General features: G+C 44.8%; 1 protein-coding gene across 1 annotated transcript in view; it reads right to left on the bottom strand.

Moving 5' to 3' along the window:
• MAD1L1 (mitotic arrest deficient 1 like 1) overlaps positions 1–15,135 on the bottom strand; it is a 2,477,345-nt gene that overhangs the window by 1,768,893 nt on the left and 693,317 nt on the right. The window contains exon 11 of the mRNA XM_085629234.1: positions 7,921–8,065. Coding sequence (XP_085485360.1) covers positions 7,921–8,065 — 145 coding nt within the window. The remainder of the gene's footprint in view (positions 1–7,920; positions 8,066–15,135) is intronic.

Genomic DNA, 15,135 nt, shown 5'->3' with positions numbered 1-15,135 from the left:
GTAATAATAATGTAAAGGAACTGAACTGATTTTATTAAGCTCTTTTCTCATTAATGCCGTTGAAATGAGATGTTCTCCGGCAGCGGAAGCCGAGGCGAGCGGCCTTTTTTGTGGAAACCGAAGTAAATGCGCTTCCAAGACCTCTCTGAATCCCTCCTCGGTGTCTGTGGTCTCAGACTGCAAAGAAAAGCCACTGACAATCAATGGACATGCGGAGTAACACCTTCTTTTTCTTCAAAACTCAGAGCTATGACCAGTGGCAGGAACTGCAAGAGTACTATAACCTGCTGCAATAACTGCGGAAAAACACAACCAGCAGCGAGGCTTACCACAAATCACTTCATTGTACAATATCTATATTTCAGGACTAAGGGCATAGAACATCTCAAATGGCGCCATTCATTGATTATCTCCAACACTTTGCTACTGCAATTGGAGACTTGTAACGACGGTTTACATTATTGCCTACCAACGCTATCCACCAACTAGCAAAATGATGGGAAGGGGCCATGGGTAAGAAGCCAGGAAGCCAAGGGCAAATAACATATTTTGAAAATAACCCAACAAACAACTTTCCTTCCTCGAATTAAAATAGAGACATTGGTGAACAAAGAAGCTAGATGTAAAACCAGATGAGACAGAGGCACAAAAACTGTATTCTTCATGTGTGGGGCACAAACAGTAGGCACGCAGTAGCCTTGTAAATTCTCAGATAAGTAAAAGCAAGAAAGTGAAAGTATATGGGTCATCAACAGCGCTCTCAAATACAACACAAAAGACAATCATATATTCACGAACTGATGCACATTACATTTTTTTTTTTTAAATGAGAAGGAAATGGTTGTGGCTTCACTATAAAAATAAAAGTCTGCAAGGTCGGCTCAGTTCAATAATAGTGGACTGCTCCAACAGTCTTCGGATGAGGTAGACCTATTCACATCAGTACCAAAATCCATCATCAACTCTTGCCTTGCAGTACAGGGTAACTATCTCCACCCAGCACTGAGGTGCCACTACTGACCCTGTGTAACCTAAGAGCATCATCCAGAAAGGTCAGTATTACATTTCTAATATTTGCAAATGTAGCAGCGAACCAACTAGTTGTGCATGCCCAAAACCTGTGCACAAATTTGTTTAAAATAAGCAATGATGTACGATGTACGAATTAGGTATTTTATGAGGGGCGGTGGTGCTCAGACAACCTAGAGAAACACCGTGATACCCAAAGTGTTATATGTGGGACCCAAAAGGGTGGATCTCACAATGCGTATTAAGTATGTAACATTCAAACTGGAAGCAAGTAATGACTCAAGTTGTATCAAGAGTAAGTCTTCTAATGAGGTTAGGTTGTACAATCGCTGTTTCTTCCCCCTTTCTTTTTTTTTAGAGTTGTATACAGCGCGAACAAGACCAGAGACATCGTGAATCAGAGCGCTTTACATGAGCACCAGTTTCATTACAGATGAACACATACATTTTTGTTAGGCACGGGGAGATTACGTGATTTGCCCAGAATTACTGGATGTTGAGTGTCGTTGCCGAGACTCTAACCCGGTTCCCCAGGTCCAAGGTCGACCGCTCTAGCCATAAGGCAACATCCTCTCCATTCTTCCACAATGAGACCAAAAACTGTTACAAGCGATGTAGGTTTAACCTGAGTGAAGAAGGTTGTTAGACTTGGCCTCATTGGCATGGGTTTCCCCTGTATTTTTTGCCTTTACCTCCTGTTATGTTGCTGTGTGTTGGATTTCGTTTTTGCTGGTCTAGATGCTTTGGGCACTTTGCCACTGCTGTTCAGTGCCAAAGTGCAAGTGCTCCCTGTAAATTGTTGTTATGGATTAGTGATTCCATGATTGGCATATTTGATATACTGGTCAGTCCCTAGTACAGTGCACCATGGGTGCCCAGGGCCTGTACATCAAATGCTGCTAGTGGGCCAGCAGCATTGATTGTGCCACCCACATAAGCAGCCCGTAAATGTAACTCAGGCCAGCCATTGCAGTGCCTGTGTGCAGGCAGTCTAGTACTGCCATGTCGACCTGGCCAGTGCACCCACTTGCTAGGCCCTAACGTTCCCTTTTCCTACATGTTAGTCACCCCTAAGGTAAGCTCAAGGTAACCCTGTGGGCAGGGTGCAGTGTTTGTGAAAGGTGAGGCATGCCCTGATGCGTGTGGCATGTCCTGATAGTAAAATACTGCCAATTTCGTTTTTCACTATTGTAAGGCTATCTGTCTCCATAGGATAGAATGGGCAGTTTGCTCATAACATCTTAGAGGACTTAACTGCCCATGGGAACAAGATAGGAAAATGAAGTTTGATATGCCTTGAACTCAGAATGTTAAGATGCATCTTTTAGTGACGAGGGATGATTTTTACAATCTGGGTTTGAAAATACCACTTTTAGAAAGTAGGTATGTTCTTGCCTAACCATCCAGTGTGCCTCTGCTAGGTTGTGTACTGACTGTCTGACTTTGTAAGTGACAGGGGCTGGGATGTGCTTTCTGTTCAGACAGCCACTTGGGGAGGTAGGGATAGGTGTGTCCTGCCATTCCAGGGTGAGTCAGGGCTGGGCTGACTAGACCTGGGAAGCATTCCGAGTAGTGTGAGGAGATTTCTTTCACACCTGAATGGGCCTGGTCTGCCAAGGACAATGCTGTCTCCACCTCCTGCCAGGAAGCTGCACCAGAGAGGACAGAACTGGTTTTGGCTGGGCACAGAGCTTCTCTTCACCAGAGAACAAAACTATTTACTGTATAAAAAGTGAGGCCCAGAACCCAGACATTTAGATCATTCTGGAAATCAAGAGGAACCTTTGCCAAGGAGAAGAGCTGGAGAAACTGAGGAGAAGTACTGCCCCTTTGCTGTGTGCTGTCTGCGGTTGACCTGCAGTGGCGGTTTCTGCCAAGGAAACGAGAAAGGACTTTGCTGTGTCCCGTGCTTGAAGAAGATCTCCAAGAGCTTGAAAGATGAACTTGCCTCCTGTTCTGAAGTCTCAGGGACACAAAGACTTCACCACCATCTCCCCTGAATTTCCTTGCTGGGAGTTCAGATCTGCTAAGAGGTGTCTGTTGCTTTTTTAGACTTCTGGAGGCTGTTTGTCGCTGGGAGCTGGAAAAGTAAAGCAACTCCGAGAAGCGCGACGCATCCACACCTGTTTCTGACGCATCGCCAAAGAAATCATCACAGCCCCTCCCACGGCTCAAGAAATTGCCGCACGCCGAATCCCATGCACGAAGTCTGACATCACCGCACTGATTCCGACACAGGCCCTGCTATGCGGCTGCAAGAACCAACAAATTGTGGGACCGCGGCTGGAGAGAACCACGCAGTGTTGTCGCCACATCGAGAACCGACGCATTACTTTCCCGCACAGTAAGAAACCAATGCATCACCTCCCCTTCAGTAAGGAACCGACGCATCACTGCCCCTGCGTGGCATTAAGGCACCAACGCATTACCTCCCCTGAAGTAAGGAATCAACCCATCACCTTCCCTGGGCGTAAGGAACCGACGTATCACCCTCCCTGCGACAGTTTTTTGTTTGTGTGCGAGACGCATCCGAGATACTTTGTGCGAAAAATGTCTCATTTGCAATTTGCTTAGAACAGAACTATTTTTACCTTTTAAAAAGTCATATTTTGCTTATTGTATTGCTGATTTTTGTCGTTTTGGTCTTGTTTGGTTTAGATAAAGATAACTTTTTTTCTAAACTGGTGTGGTGTCCATTTGTCGTATTTTCACTGTATTACTGTATGTACAAATGCTTTACCCACTGCCCCTGAGATAAGCCTGTCTGCTCGTGCCAAGCTACGAAGGGGGTGAGCAGGGGTTATTTTAGAAGTGTACCCTTACCCTGACTAGGAAGAAGGGTCCCTACTTGGACAAAGGTGCAAACCCTTGCCAACTAGAGACCTCCATTTCTAAAAGTCCTTCGGTATGAGATAGAGGACCTGCCCTTGTAACACATGTATAAAATATGATTTGGGGACACCTGGTGCAATAAATAATTATACATCGATGTGGTTCGTGTTGGGGTAACTATTTCGGGCAAATCATAAGAGGGGCCACATAGTGGAAGAAACTAAGCGAAGTAGTTTGTACTGATGCAACCAAAATAGCGCAGGGCAGTTTCCAATTCTGGCTGAATGACAGAATCTGAAACTGGTGTAACTGTGCCATGGAAACAAGGAATGAGGCAGAGGTACAAGTAAAAAATGAGCATGCACTCCAGTGCTCAGACCCCAATTTACAACACTAAGATTCCTGGTCCACCCACTATGACATTGACAGATTCTGCACACCACCAGGTCCTATACACAAGCATACATGTTAAGTACAGTACAATTTGTCTGTTGATTAAAGATGCAAAGAGATTACGTCTTTTTGGAGTGTTTGTCTTTAATAGCGTTTTGCTCAGCTGACCAGCCAATAGTTATCTCGTCAATTGGGTGTTAAACCCTTGACTTCTTCAGGGCTGTAACGCAGCATTTGGTATCATAGACCTCAAAACCGGTGATAATTCCAACCCGGTGGGTCATAAGTAATCCAAATAACGTAATCAAAATGGACTGTCATTTTCTGGCGTGAGTCTTATTTCAGGGTCGGTAACCCATTCATGGGGTATGTCCTTCTAAGATTAGAATGCCAGCCGAGTACGCTGCATATAAAGTAGTCATGTATTTCAATAAAAACTTGCAGGATCTATGGGCTGCAATGGGCTACCGAAGGACTTAACTCTGTTCTGCCACACTCTGCTCCCAAACAAAAAAATGGTTGAGGGACATCACTCCTTTGTTATACAAGACCTTCGGCGGCCCATTGCAGCCCATAGATCCCACAAGTTTTTATTGAAATACATGACTACTTTATATGCAGCATACTCGGTGTCCAGATCTATCACAAGGACCTGGATTTGCAAAGCGGTAATCTCGACAAATGTATCATCATAAGACAAACCCTACTATTCTGGCACAGTTTAAAACTCCTACCCCTGGGTCATGTGGCCATCATTAAAATCATCCTGCCGCAACTTTCATACCTTTTCATGGCCCTGCCATGTATAATTTTATACCTTTTCATGGCCCTACACCTGCAGAGATCCTTCTTACAGGATCTGCGGTCGTTGTTCTCCAACCCGACATGTGGAACCCAACGTAGACAATTAGTGATCAACAAAGCTACAAGTCCCTTGGACGGAGGAGGCCTGGGGGTTCCCAACCTGGAGTCCTACAATATGGGCGCTCAATTTGTATGGATGGAAAGATGGCTTGCAGGAGACTGTGACCCTGAGGGACAGGATATCCGACAGGCCCAGGGCACAAACGCCTCCCACAGATGCAATATGCCAGAGACAGCCCCAGACGCCCCTAGCCACAGGCATTAAGAAACATCAAAACATGTTGGTGTTGGATTATGCTAGCTGATGCTTTTTAACGTCATGTATAAGTTAGCATTAGCTACGCCATTTTTTTTACTCTGCCATTTCTAATGTAATGTTCGAAACCAATCCTGTTCAATTCCGAGAAATGCCCCTTGCTAAGTTTCGTTTCTGTAATGGAGAAATGTCCGTGCCAGCGTATAGCTTTCTCTCGGCAAAGGCCCTCTACCACCTGTCTGGCAGTTTGATGGCAGCCCAGGGTGGAACAGCCTTGAAAGTGTTCTGAGCAGTACAAGATACAAGAGTAGAAACCTTTTTTTTGTCTTTAGGCTGTTCCTCCACATCGGTTTGGAACATTCCACTGTGGGCGTGTTATGGGTTGACCATGCAATGCAAATAATGAATCTTTATGCTTACTGTTCCTTAGTTCCCTCTGTAGCACTCTCTCGGGACTGTGCAAACAGGGCCCTGCTCTGAGCGTATATAATAAATGATTATAGGTGTATATTCTCGACTGTTTCTCGGACTCTTCATTTAGTATGGAAGGTGGTAAGTGGTGACCCGGGTGGCCCGAATCGGGTCACTTCCTTCATTGGGTTATGTACTTTAGAAAATAGGGCAAGTAAGTGCCATGTTTCCCCAGAGTTGCCCTTGTGGTGAACACCCAGCCAAGTGCTAGTGGCAGCCAACAACACAAGCGCTGAAGAAAGCCATTAATGATGCTTGAGAGGCGGGTATGGCGGAGCCGACAGAGACCCTGACCACGCTGCTGATGCCTGGGGTACAACAAAGTGGTAACCAACATGCACCCTGCCCTAGCCCCTGCATATTTTGCACAGACAATGGCCCTGAAAGTTAAGTGGGAGAAGAAGTTAGGTGAGGTTACATCCGATAAAGACTGGAGACGGATACTACAATACAAGTAACAAGTGAACTGGAAGCCCAGGTTCAAATACATGCCACTGACACACCTAGCAAACATATATCCGAGACTGTCTGCCCCAGGTGCCAGGCTGGGTATGTGTCTTTCGTCCATATGGTTTGAGATTGCCTCCATATTAATACCAATTGGCTGACCCTCCTGGGATTGCTGGCGGACCCAACTAGATGCATGCTGCCTGCCACGGCAGTGGTGTGCCTGTTGGGATGATTCCAGAGATTGAGGAAAGCTAAACACACCCCTAGGTTTATAGTTTTAGCCATGCTACCGCAGAAACGCAACATAGCCATGTACTGTAAAGCGTTGAGACACACACACACACAGTGGCATCATGGTTTAGGGATCTAGTATGATGGGCATAACAAAGACAGACTGGACGGGGGCAATCATCACTGAATGGGACACCCTCCTGATGGCAACCCAAGCAAAATCCAACTACCTCCCTCCTTGATTATTAAAGGTCATATAAAACTACACATTCTGGTACAATAAGCAATGTAGAAAGCACACCTCATGGGGCAAGATAGGCACCGCTTGCCAAGAACTTTGTTCTAGACATGCCCCCAAACATAAACTGGACTGGAACAATGACTGCGGGTTGAACTAATGATGATGGAGCTCAGTGGTGGGGACAATTAGAGGCTGGTGGTCACTTGCGACGCCTCTACATAGCTATACAAGGATGGACAGGAAGGTATTACTTGGTAATCGGTTATGTGCGTATGACTCAGAAAGCCGTTAACATTCACAGATGGGTTTGCGGTAATTAAGTTTATACGGTTATTTTGTTCTTGCCATACTATGTTGAAGCTCATGAAACAGATGGTTGTGAACAAGACAGTTATTTGTTGTAGAGATGTTTATCAACTAGTGCACTGTTGAGCAGTGCCCCTGTAACGTTGTGCAATTAAATGAAAAACGAATAAAGAGCCATCAAAAAAAGATTTCCCAATTACACTTTTGTAAACTAGTCAATCCCAAGATTACTGATCTCTAGAATAAATTGTAATTATTATCATCTGAAAGCTGGTAGTCAAATGAAGCTCCTCCCATACATCCTCCTCAATCTTATCATCATGCAAGGCCATCCAAGTAAGAGGCCTCTGAAAATCCCCAGGCTGGACGAAAAGGAACTCTACACAGCAGCTTCCAGCTAAACACTACACTCTAGAGTCCAGCACTGCATTAGGCCTCCTCCTTAAATCCCCAACTCACAAAGCGAAACCGAGTCACTGCGGCATTGCTCGTCTTGCGCAAGTGGAGGAATCAGGGATTCGTCAAACCAGGAAAAAGACCAAAGACCTAGAGGCCTAACCCAAAGCCAACATGCGCTTATTGCTCTAGGACTGAAGATGCTTCAAAACATCCCCTCTGCATTTAGTAGATACTCCATTTTAAGTCAGGACCCCCTCTCATTTTGTTTCCCTCTTCCTTTGTATGCATCCTTATTTTGTAAAATCATACATATTTTTCGTAATTGACTTTATATGTGGTTAAATTATATTTGAAGTTGCCTTAACATTTATTGGGTTAAGACATTGATCTTCATGTACTACTTTCAACTTTGTAACAGTCAAAGTTTTATTGATAAAAAGAGACGTACCTTGCTCAGCAGCAAGACCCGTTTCTGTAGGCGTCGAACTAGAGCTTCCTGCTGTTCCCGCCTTTTCTTCTCCTCCAAGCATTGGGTCTGGGATTTCAGGAGGTCCTCCTGGAGTTGGTGCTGAGCCTTTTCCAGTACGCGGGCACTGAAAGAAAAGAGGACATTATCAAGATTCTGCACTACCTGCTCCTTAATCGGATAGGTCTCGTCGAATGTTTAAGGGCTGAGGTTGTTCAAGCTAGAGGTTTCAACATCTGCCAGACACGCTGATGGACTGCGCTGCTCTCTCTCGCATTTGCATCTGGATCAACGCAGGCCCTCAGCGGCCAAATCTATTCAATTGCACGAAAGCAAGGTAACCCAGAGGTACCCATCTCACTCTCGGAGCCTCTTGTGTCACTTTATATGAGATGAAAAGTTACTTTTTTAACAACCACAGTATGTTGGCAGCGCCACATATTGATAATCTGAAACACTGACTGTTCAGTTATGCAAATGATCCTAAAATAAAAGTTCCGGGTCTTACAGTAAACCCCCCCCCCCCCCGCTCATCCTAACAAAACTAAACACTGGTTTGGGAATATGCCTTTTAAGACTACACACAGTAGATTGCTAGCCACCAAAAAGCGCTTGTAGATGCAAACCCTTCCCTCTTCGGTCCCTCCACTATCCTTTTTCTATACAAATAAAGTTGCATGTCCACAACTCAAATTAATTTTATATTCCCCTATACTAATTTCCCCAATAATCCTGCTTGGATTCCGGAGTAGCAGGTTACCTGCCGAAAAGTGTTTTAACACCCCATCAGGGGTAGCAAGAGCTATATAAATGCAAACCATTCCATCTTCAATCCCTCCACTACCCTTTTTAATCCTAATAAAGGCCTGACTTGTCCAGTGTTCAAATGAATTTCATTTTTCCTTATACTAATTCACCACTAATCCTTTATGGGTTCCAGAGTAGTGTGCTACTCGCCGAAAAGGTGCTTCGACGCCTTGTCAGGGGTAGTAAGCGCTATATAAATGAAATTACAATGCAGCTAGGGACACAAGATCATTTGGTTTAAACACACATTTCTAACTGGTTTATTCTCGAAGGTTAGTAAAAACATTGAATCAGGGCAATCACAAAGTTTGATCCACCACCTATGTGGACACTTTGGTGAGATCACTGAATGATAACGACTCCCGTAAGTAACTGATACACTTGTTGTGCGAGTACACAACATGATGTGCCTAGATTTCTGCACTTCTTGCAGCAAAAGTTTATTTAGCCCAATTTTGTTGTGGAAATCCTTGGCTTTTCATGACAAGCCTCCAGCATCAGAGGCGGCTCAGCCCCCCCCAATCGCCTTCCTAAATCAGCATTTCTTGGACAAACAGGAATTCATTCAGGATTGCAATTTAATCAAAAAGATCAAGTGTGCCCAATCCTATGATACACAACAGCTGTTCACTCTTGGCACATCAGGGGTATATTATTGGAGTTCTCTTATTTAATAACCCAGTGCATCCTTTCTCTGTTCAGGTCTGTCACACGAACCAGGCTAATTAACGCTGCACCTGAGCACCTTAAGAGCGCCCACGCCCAGGAGCCAATGAATGAAGTTGTGTAGATAGTACAGTGCTAGCGGGGTCCCATGCTGCCATGTGAGAGGACACAGTAGTAGCAGGACGGAACTTTGCATTTTGTAACTAATTGTGAAAACTGACCGGGACACAGAAATGAGGTGAGTAACTTCAAAAAGCAATCTCACTTTACACCGTTTATGCCACATTAAAATCAAAACTACTCCTGCTGCAACTGTACCCAGATGCACCTTTTCTTAACCAAGACTGTTCTACGAAACTTAACTAGTCGAAAACGCACGCCCAATTTGAACCTATGGTCCTCCACTCCTCCACTAAGACGGAGGAGCGTCGCCCCAAAGGAAAAATAAAATGATATTAACACCATGTTATTTTATTTTTCAGAAGGCTCTGAAGGTCTGGGGTGGGTCTACCCACAGAGCAGGGGGAAGAGTGGTGAGAACTTTCGAAGTGTGCATGACAGTTTGGCCGGGTGTCTTGGGCAGGCCAAACAGTCATGAGCACTTAGCATGTTATCCACCCGGCTGTATTGAACAGCCTGGGTGGAGAACATGCACAGGCTCCCAATGCCTGTCTGAGCGCCGAACCACAGCGCTCAGACCAATCATGATGCTGCTGTCATGCTGGTGACAAGAGTATCGTGATTGGGTAGGAGAGTCTGCTTTCTGTGTCGGCCAAAGAGGATGAAGGAGAAGTGGCGGCTGCATGGGCGTCCGCAGGGGGGGGCAAAGGGGGCACTTGCCCCCCCCTGGATCGCTGGTGCAGGCCCAGACAGGGCCGGCGCTAGGCATGGGCAGTGTGGGCAGCTGGACCTCGTGGCTGTCTAACTAGAATGGGCCCCCCACGAGTCCATCATGCTTTTGAAATGGTGCCATTGTAGTTACAGGTGGGCAACCCCCTCCCTTTGTTTCGCAGATTTGGTGAACTGTGAAAGACACAAGGCGGGGTGGGGGGGAGAGGGGGGAGCCCTCTCCTGGGCCCGGCTGCCATGGACTGAAATGGCAACATGACACCGCATCCCTTTGAGGTGCTGCAGACTGGGCAGGGCAGAGTTTGTGGCCGTGATTAGCTTTCCCTTTATCTCTTTCTTTTAGCTTAATCGCTGCATCTGCATGATAACAGCATTAGGCAGACACTTGAACTGGGGTGAGGTGTGAAGTGAGCCCTGCCCCTGCATGAATGGAACGCAGAGCATCCTGCAGGGCTCACAACAAAAAAACAGAGTGACCTCACATAACAATGGGCTCTGCTCACTTCCAAAGAAGGGAAAGGGAGAAGAGCAGAAAACGGAGAGAGAGAGGTGGTTATAGATTTTTTTTTAAATGTATTTAATACTTGTGCTCAATCATGTCGGAGGACGGTGATGAAGTAAAAAGTTTGCCCCCCCCTGGAAACATTTCTGCGGACGCCCATGGGCGGCTGGCATGTAAGTGAATTTTTATTTTTTCTTAATTCCACCCACCTTCCCTTCGCCCCACCACTACTGCCCTGTAGCAGCGACTACAGCTATGGCCTGTTGTTGTACAGGTTCAGGTCATACTGACAACTGGGGAAGATGGCACAGTCCTTGTGGAAGACACAGTCCCAACCTGAGCTATCACGCACCACATACTACCTTTGGTGAATACACAACATTTAAAACCTACTGGTCACTTCCTAATGCCTGTGTTCAAACTCCGCAACCGCATCTAAACACAGTCCGTATTTCAACGGCACGGTGCTGTTTCAATGGCCAATACTATAAAATGTGCACAGTAACAAACTTCTCTGAAAAAGATTGTCAATAATTGCACACAATTATCACTTATTCCTTTGGCCCTATAGCCCTATGAAAATTGGAAAGTAACTGGTTTGCGGGTTATTTGAAATCCTATCATACCTTATTTCATGTGATTTTTGGAACAGTAAAGCAGATTAATAGATATTGGTCTATCTTGGCACCTTTCCACCCCACCAATCAAACAATATATTATACCTCAGGCGAACTGTGAATTTTCCTTTCATCAAATCATAAGCAGCAAAGAAATTGCTATGTAATCAAAATACAGTGAAATCTTAATAGTTTAGTCGTAAATGGTTTTATTTGTGCATGTATTTTCAGAACAAAGTGGCTGTATTTGCAACCACATATTAATATTTCACAAAAGAATACCTGCAGAGCAACATGGAAACAAGAACAAACTAGGTTGTTCAAATTAGATTCAAATTAATTAACACCTCATTCAACTCCGCCTCCCATCGCTTCCCTAATATTCCAGTGGGAACACCTTAGCACCCTTCCACTTTGCACTGTAACCCCCCCACCACCCCCATGCCATAGCTCCATTCCCTATTCTTTGTGCACTACCTAATGTAAAAGCCCTATTGTCTAGAGCACCTATTCATCTCCTCATATGGTTTTTAGCACTATGTTGCTGTGTAGTTTGATAGTTGATGTATAGGTCATACATATATGTTAAGATGGGGCATACGGCAGGCACCCTCAATGGCTGCACATAAGGTTTTAAAAATAGCTAAAATAGCCGTTTTTGTGATGTATCAAGGTGTAGGAGATGTATTCCTATAAATGTTCAGACTGCAAAGTAGCACCAAAGCCCAACTTGCCTTGTTCCATAATGTTGGTCCCAGAAATGCATTAAATTAGCAATTCGGTGTACAGGAACAAACAGTTCTCTCTACAAACTTCTGCATCAATAACAAACACCAACAATAAGCATTATGGAATGTTCCTTTGATTCATAAAGTTGGCTGGGGTATCAAGACATCAGTGGCTGACGGCCCTGGTGAGAAATGGGTTCTGTCCAATTTAATCCCCCTGGACTTCTCGATTTTTGGACTATCAGGTTAATGGCCTTCTGCTATGATGGAGTCTCATTCACTGTAAGGCCTATTGAAATAGATGGACAGCTCTAACTGCCAGGGTCCACCTTTTAAGGTCCGCTGCTATGCAGCCACCATAAGAGGTTCAAGTATGGCAGCACTTGTGTACAAGTGTTAGACTTGTCCCTTTCTGCAGGGTCATTCCCAAATGTTTTAACTTTACTCTCCTGTTTTCTGCAGCCGTTTCTGTTGTCTTATATGACTCTGTGAACTGTACCACTGCTAACTAGTACTTTAGTGCCTGTGTTCTTTCCTTTAAACATTGTGAAATTGGTCTACACCCAACTGGCACATTTAATTTACTTGTAAGACCCTAGTAAAATGGTACTACATGTACCCAGGGCCTCTAAATTAAATACTACTAGTGGGCCTGCAGCACTCATTGCACCACTCACTTAAGAAGCCTTTTTAAACATGTCTCAGGATTTCCACTGCAGCCAGTGTATGCAGTATTAAACTGCCATTTTGACCTGGCAACATAAGCTGTTTGCCGGGCCTAAACTCCCTTTTTAATACATATTTCACCCTTAGGGTAGGCCCTAAACAGCCCATATGGCAGGATGCATTGCATTTTAAAAGTTGGACATGTACTTTTACGCTTTACATGTCCTGGTAGTGAAAGAGTCACAAATTTGTTTTTCACTATTGCAAGGCCCACCTCTCCCTTAGTATAACATTGGGTTACCTTATTACATTTAATAAGTGATAGTTTTTGTTTGGGAGCAGGTAGAAATATCACGTTTGATGTCTAAGGAATTGTAATGTAAAACCCTCATTAATGGTTAAGTCGGATTTTAAGTCCCAATTCTGAAAATGACACTTTTACAAAGTTAATCAACTAAAGAGGGGTTTGGCCCATAATCAGTAAGGCTAGGCCAATATTACAAGCACACAACAAAACACATGCCAGTACTCATATCAGTTGCTCATCATTTCATTAAATCATACATGACACTTGATGTGACCAAAAACCGTGGGTTTTATTTCTTTTCAATCAATTTGAAAGTTCATTTTCTCATAAAAAATAATGTTTTTTAGAGGTTTATCAATTTTCACAGGGACTTGTAAAAACAAATTATCAACAGACCACAAACTTGATTTTGCACATATTACATATATTTAGCATCACAAACTGTATCTTTGGACAAAACAGAAAACAAATTCCACATATTAAATGCAATAAGCTCGAGTTCAGTGCTTCAAAAAGAGAAAACACAATAAAGAACAGAAAAGATAAATGAATAAGTGAAACAAAAATATAAAGCCCAAACAGGTGGACATTTTTTAAGACTGAGTTTTTTACACAACCTTGTTAAGGGCAGCGACCCGACAGTGTACTATTCAAGGCACCCAACATACTTTTTAGGCTATTTGACAGTCCTCCCCAAAGTTTAAAAAAAAAAAAAGAGGGGGTTAGCCTGATAGGGTATTTTCACACACTTGTTTGGTCACATAGCGGTCGACGCGCTTCAAACCCAAATGTGAATTGGTAGGGTTCTCCTCATGACCTAGAACTCATAAAGAGCTCGTTTTGGGATCAACCAATCTCTTCCGTTAAATGTCTCCTAAGTCAGCCTTAATGTTTTAGCTCAAACATTGTGTATTGTCAAACGCCTTTGTGTAGCCTTTTCTTAGTCGGAGTACAGCCTCTTTCTAGGACAATTGCGTTATTTGTTCCTGAAATATATTCTGCCAATGCGAAGGGGGCCGCTTGTGTCTTGATCTTGCGGTGACTCTCTGAGCGAGCTTTTTGGAGGGATGGGCACAACTTTTCAATCTTGCGTTGTCCCTGAAGCTTTTATTTCGCTAGCCTCGGTGCCCGGAAGGACAACACAAAGGTTCTGGGTGACGCAGCTAACGAAATAAAAGCTTTGTGGAACACCGCAAGAATGAAAAATTGCCCCCATGCCTCCAAAAAGCTTGCTCAGAGTGCCTGTTTCCTGGGTCACATTACTAAGTATAGTTGGAGGTTAGCCTGTGTGCATTCCTCCCAGACAGCCACACAATAGAAGGTCTGGTTGTTGGCAGGATGAGCCATCCTGACAATTAGCGGGTGGGGAGGGCGGGGCAGAGCTGTCACCTACCACACTTGCATTTCAAAGGCACTGGCCCAGCACCCTCACAAAGGACTTCACACTAGCTTACTGTGCCCCCAGATAGAATGGGACGAAGGCAGGGAGGAAGGAACCTCTGTAGGGAAAAAACTTCAGAAGCTTCTCCCACTTCAAAGGGGGCACCAGGTATAAAAATGAAACCGTCCAATCCACTCTTCAGTACATTCCTGACCCTGAGGATACTACAGAAGAAGGATGCACGGCTGCTTGAGGCCTACCCTGCTTGAGGCCTACCCTGCTTGCTGAGAAGGAAGTCTGGACCTCTGCCCTTCATCCCAGGCTGAGTGACTCCAGGGGGCATCTGACTGACTTCCTGTTCTGAGCTACAGGGACATACCAGGACCAGCGGCTTCTCTGCATCTGCCTAATTGACCTGCTGCCTGGACCTGCGACTGGAGAGGTCCTTCACAATACAGCATCGACAGCCCTTGGTGATTGCCAAAGTGAATCCCCAGAAACAACTGCCCACAAAGCGGGCAGGATCTTGGTGCTACAGCGATGACTGTCTGCGATGCCCGGCTTGCTCTCCGGGCTACAGCTGCCACCATCTGCGACACTCTCCCTTTTAACCTCCTCCACCGGTAACGGAACTCTTCACGCTGGAGTTTAGAAGGTAACTTTCAGTGGGACTA

This window comes from Triturus cristatus, chromosome 10, assembly GCF_964204655.1.
Source record: "Triturus cristatus chromosome 10, aTriCri1.1, whole genome shotgun sequence".
Classification (NCBI taxonomy): Eukaryota; Metazoa; Chordata; class Amphibia; order Caudata; family Salamandridae; genus Triturus; species Triturus cristatus.
This window is presented reverse-complemented; position numbering and strand designations above follow the sequence as displayed.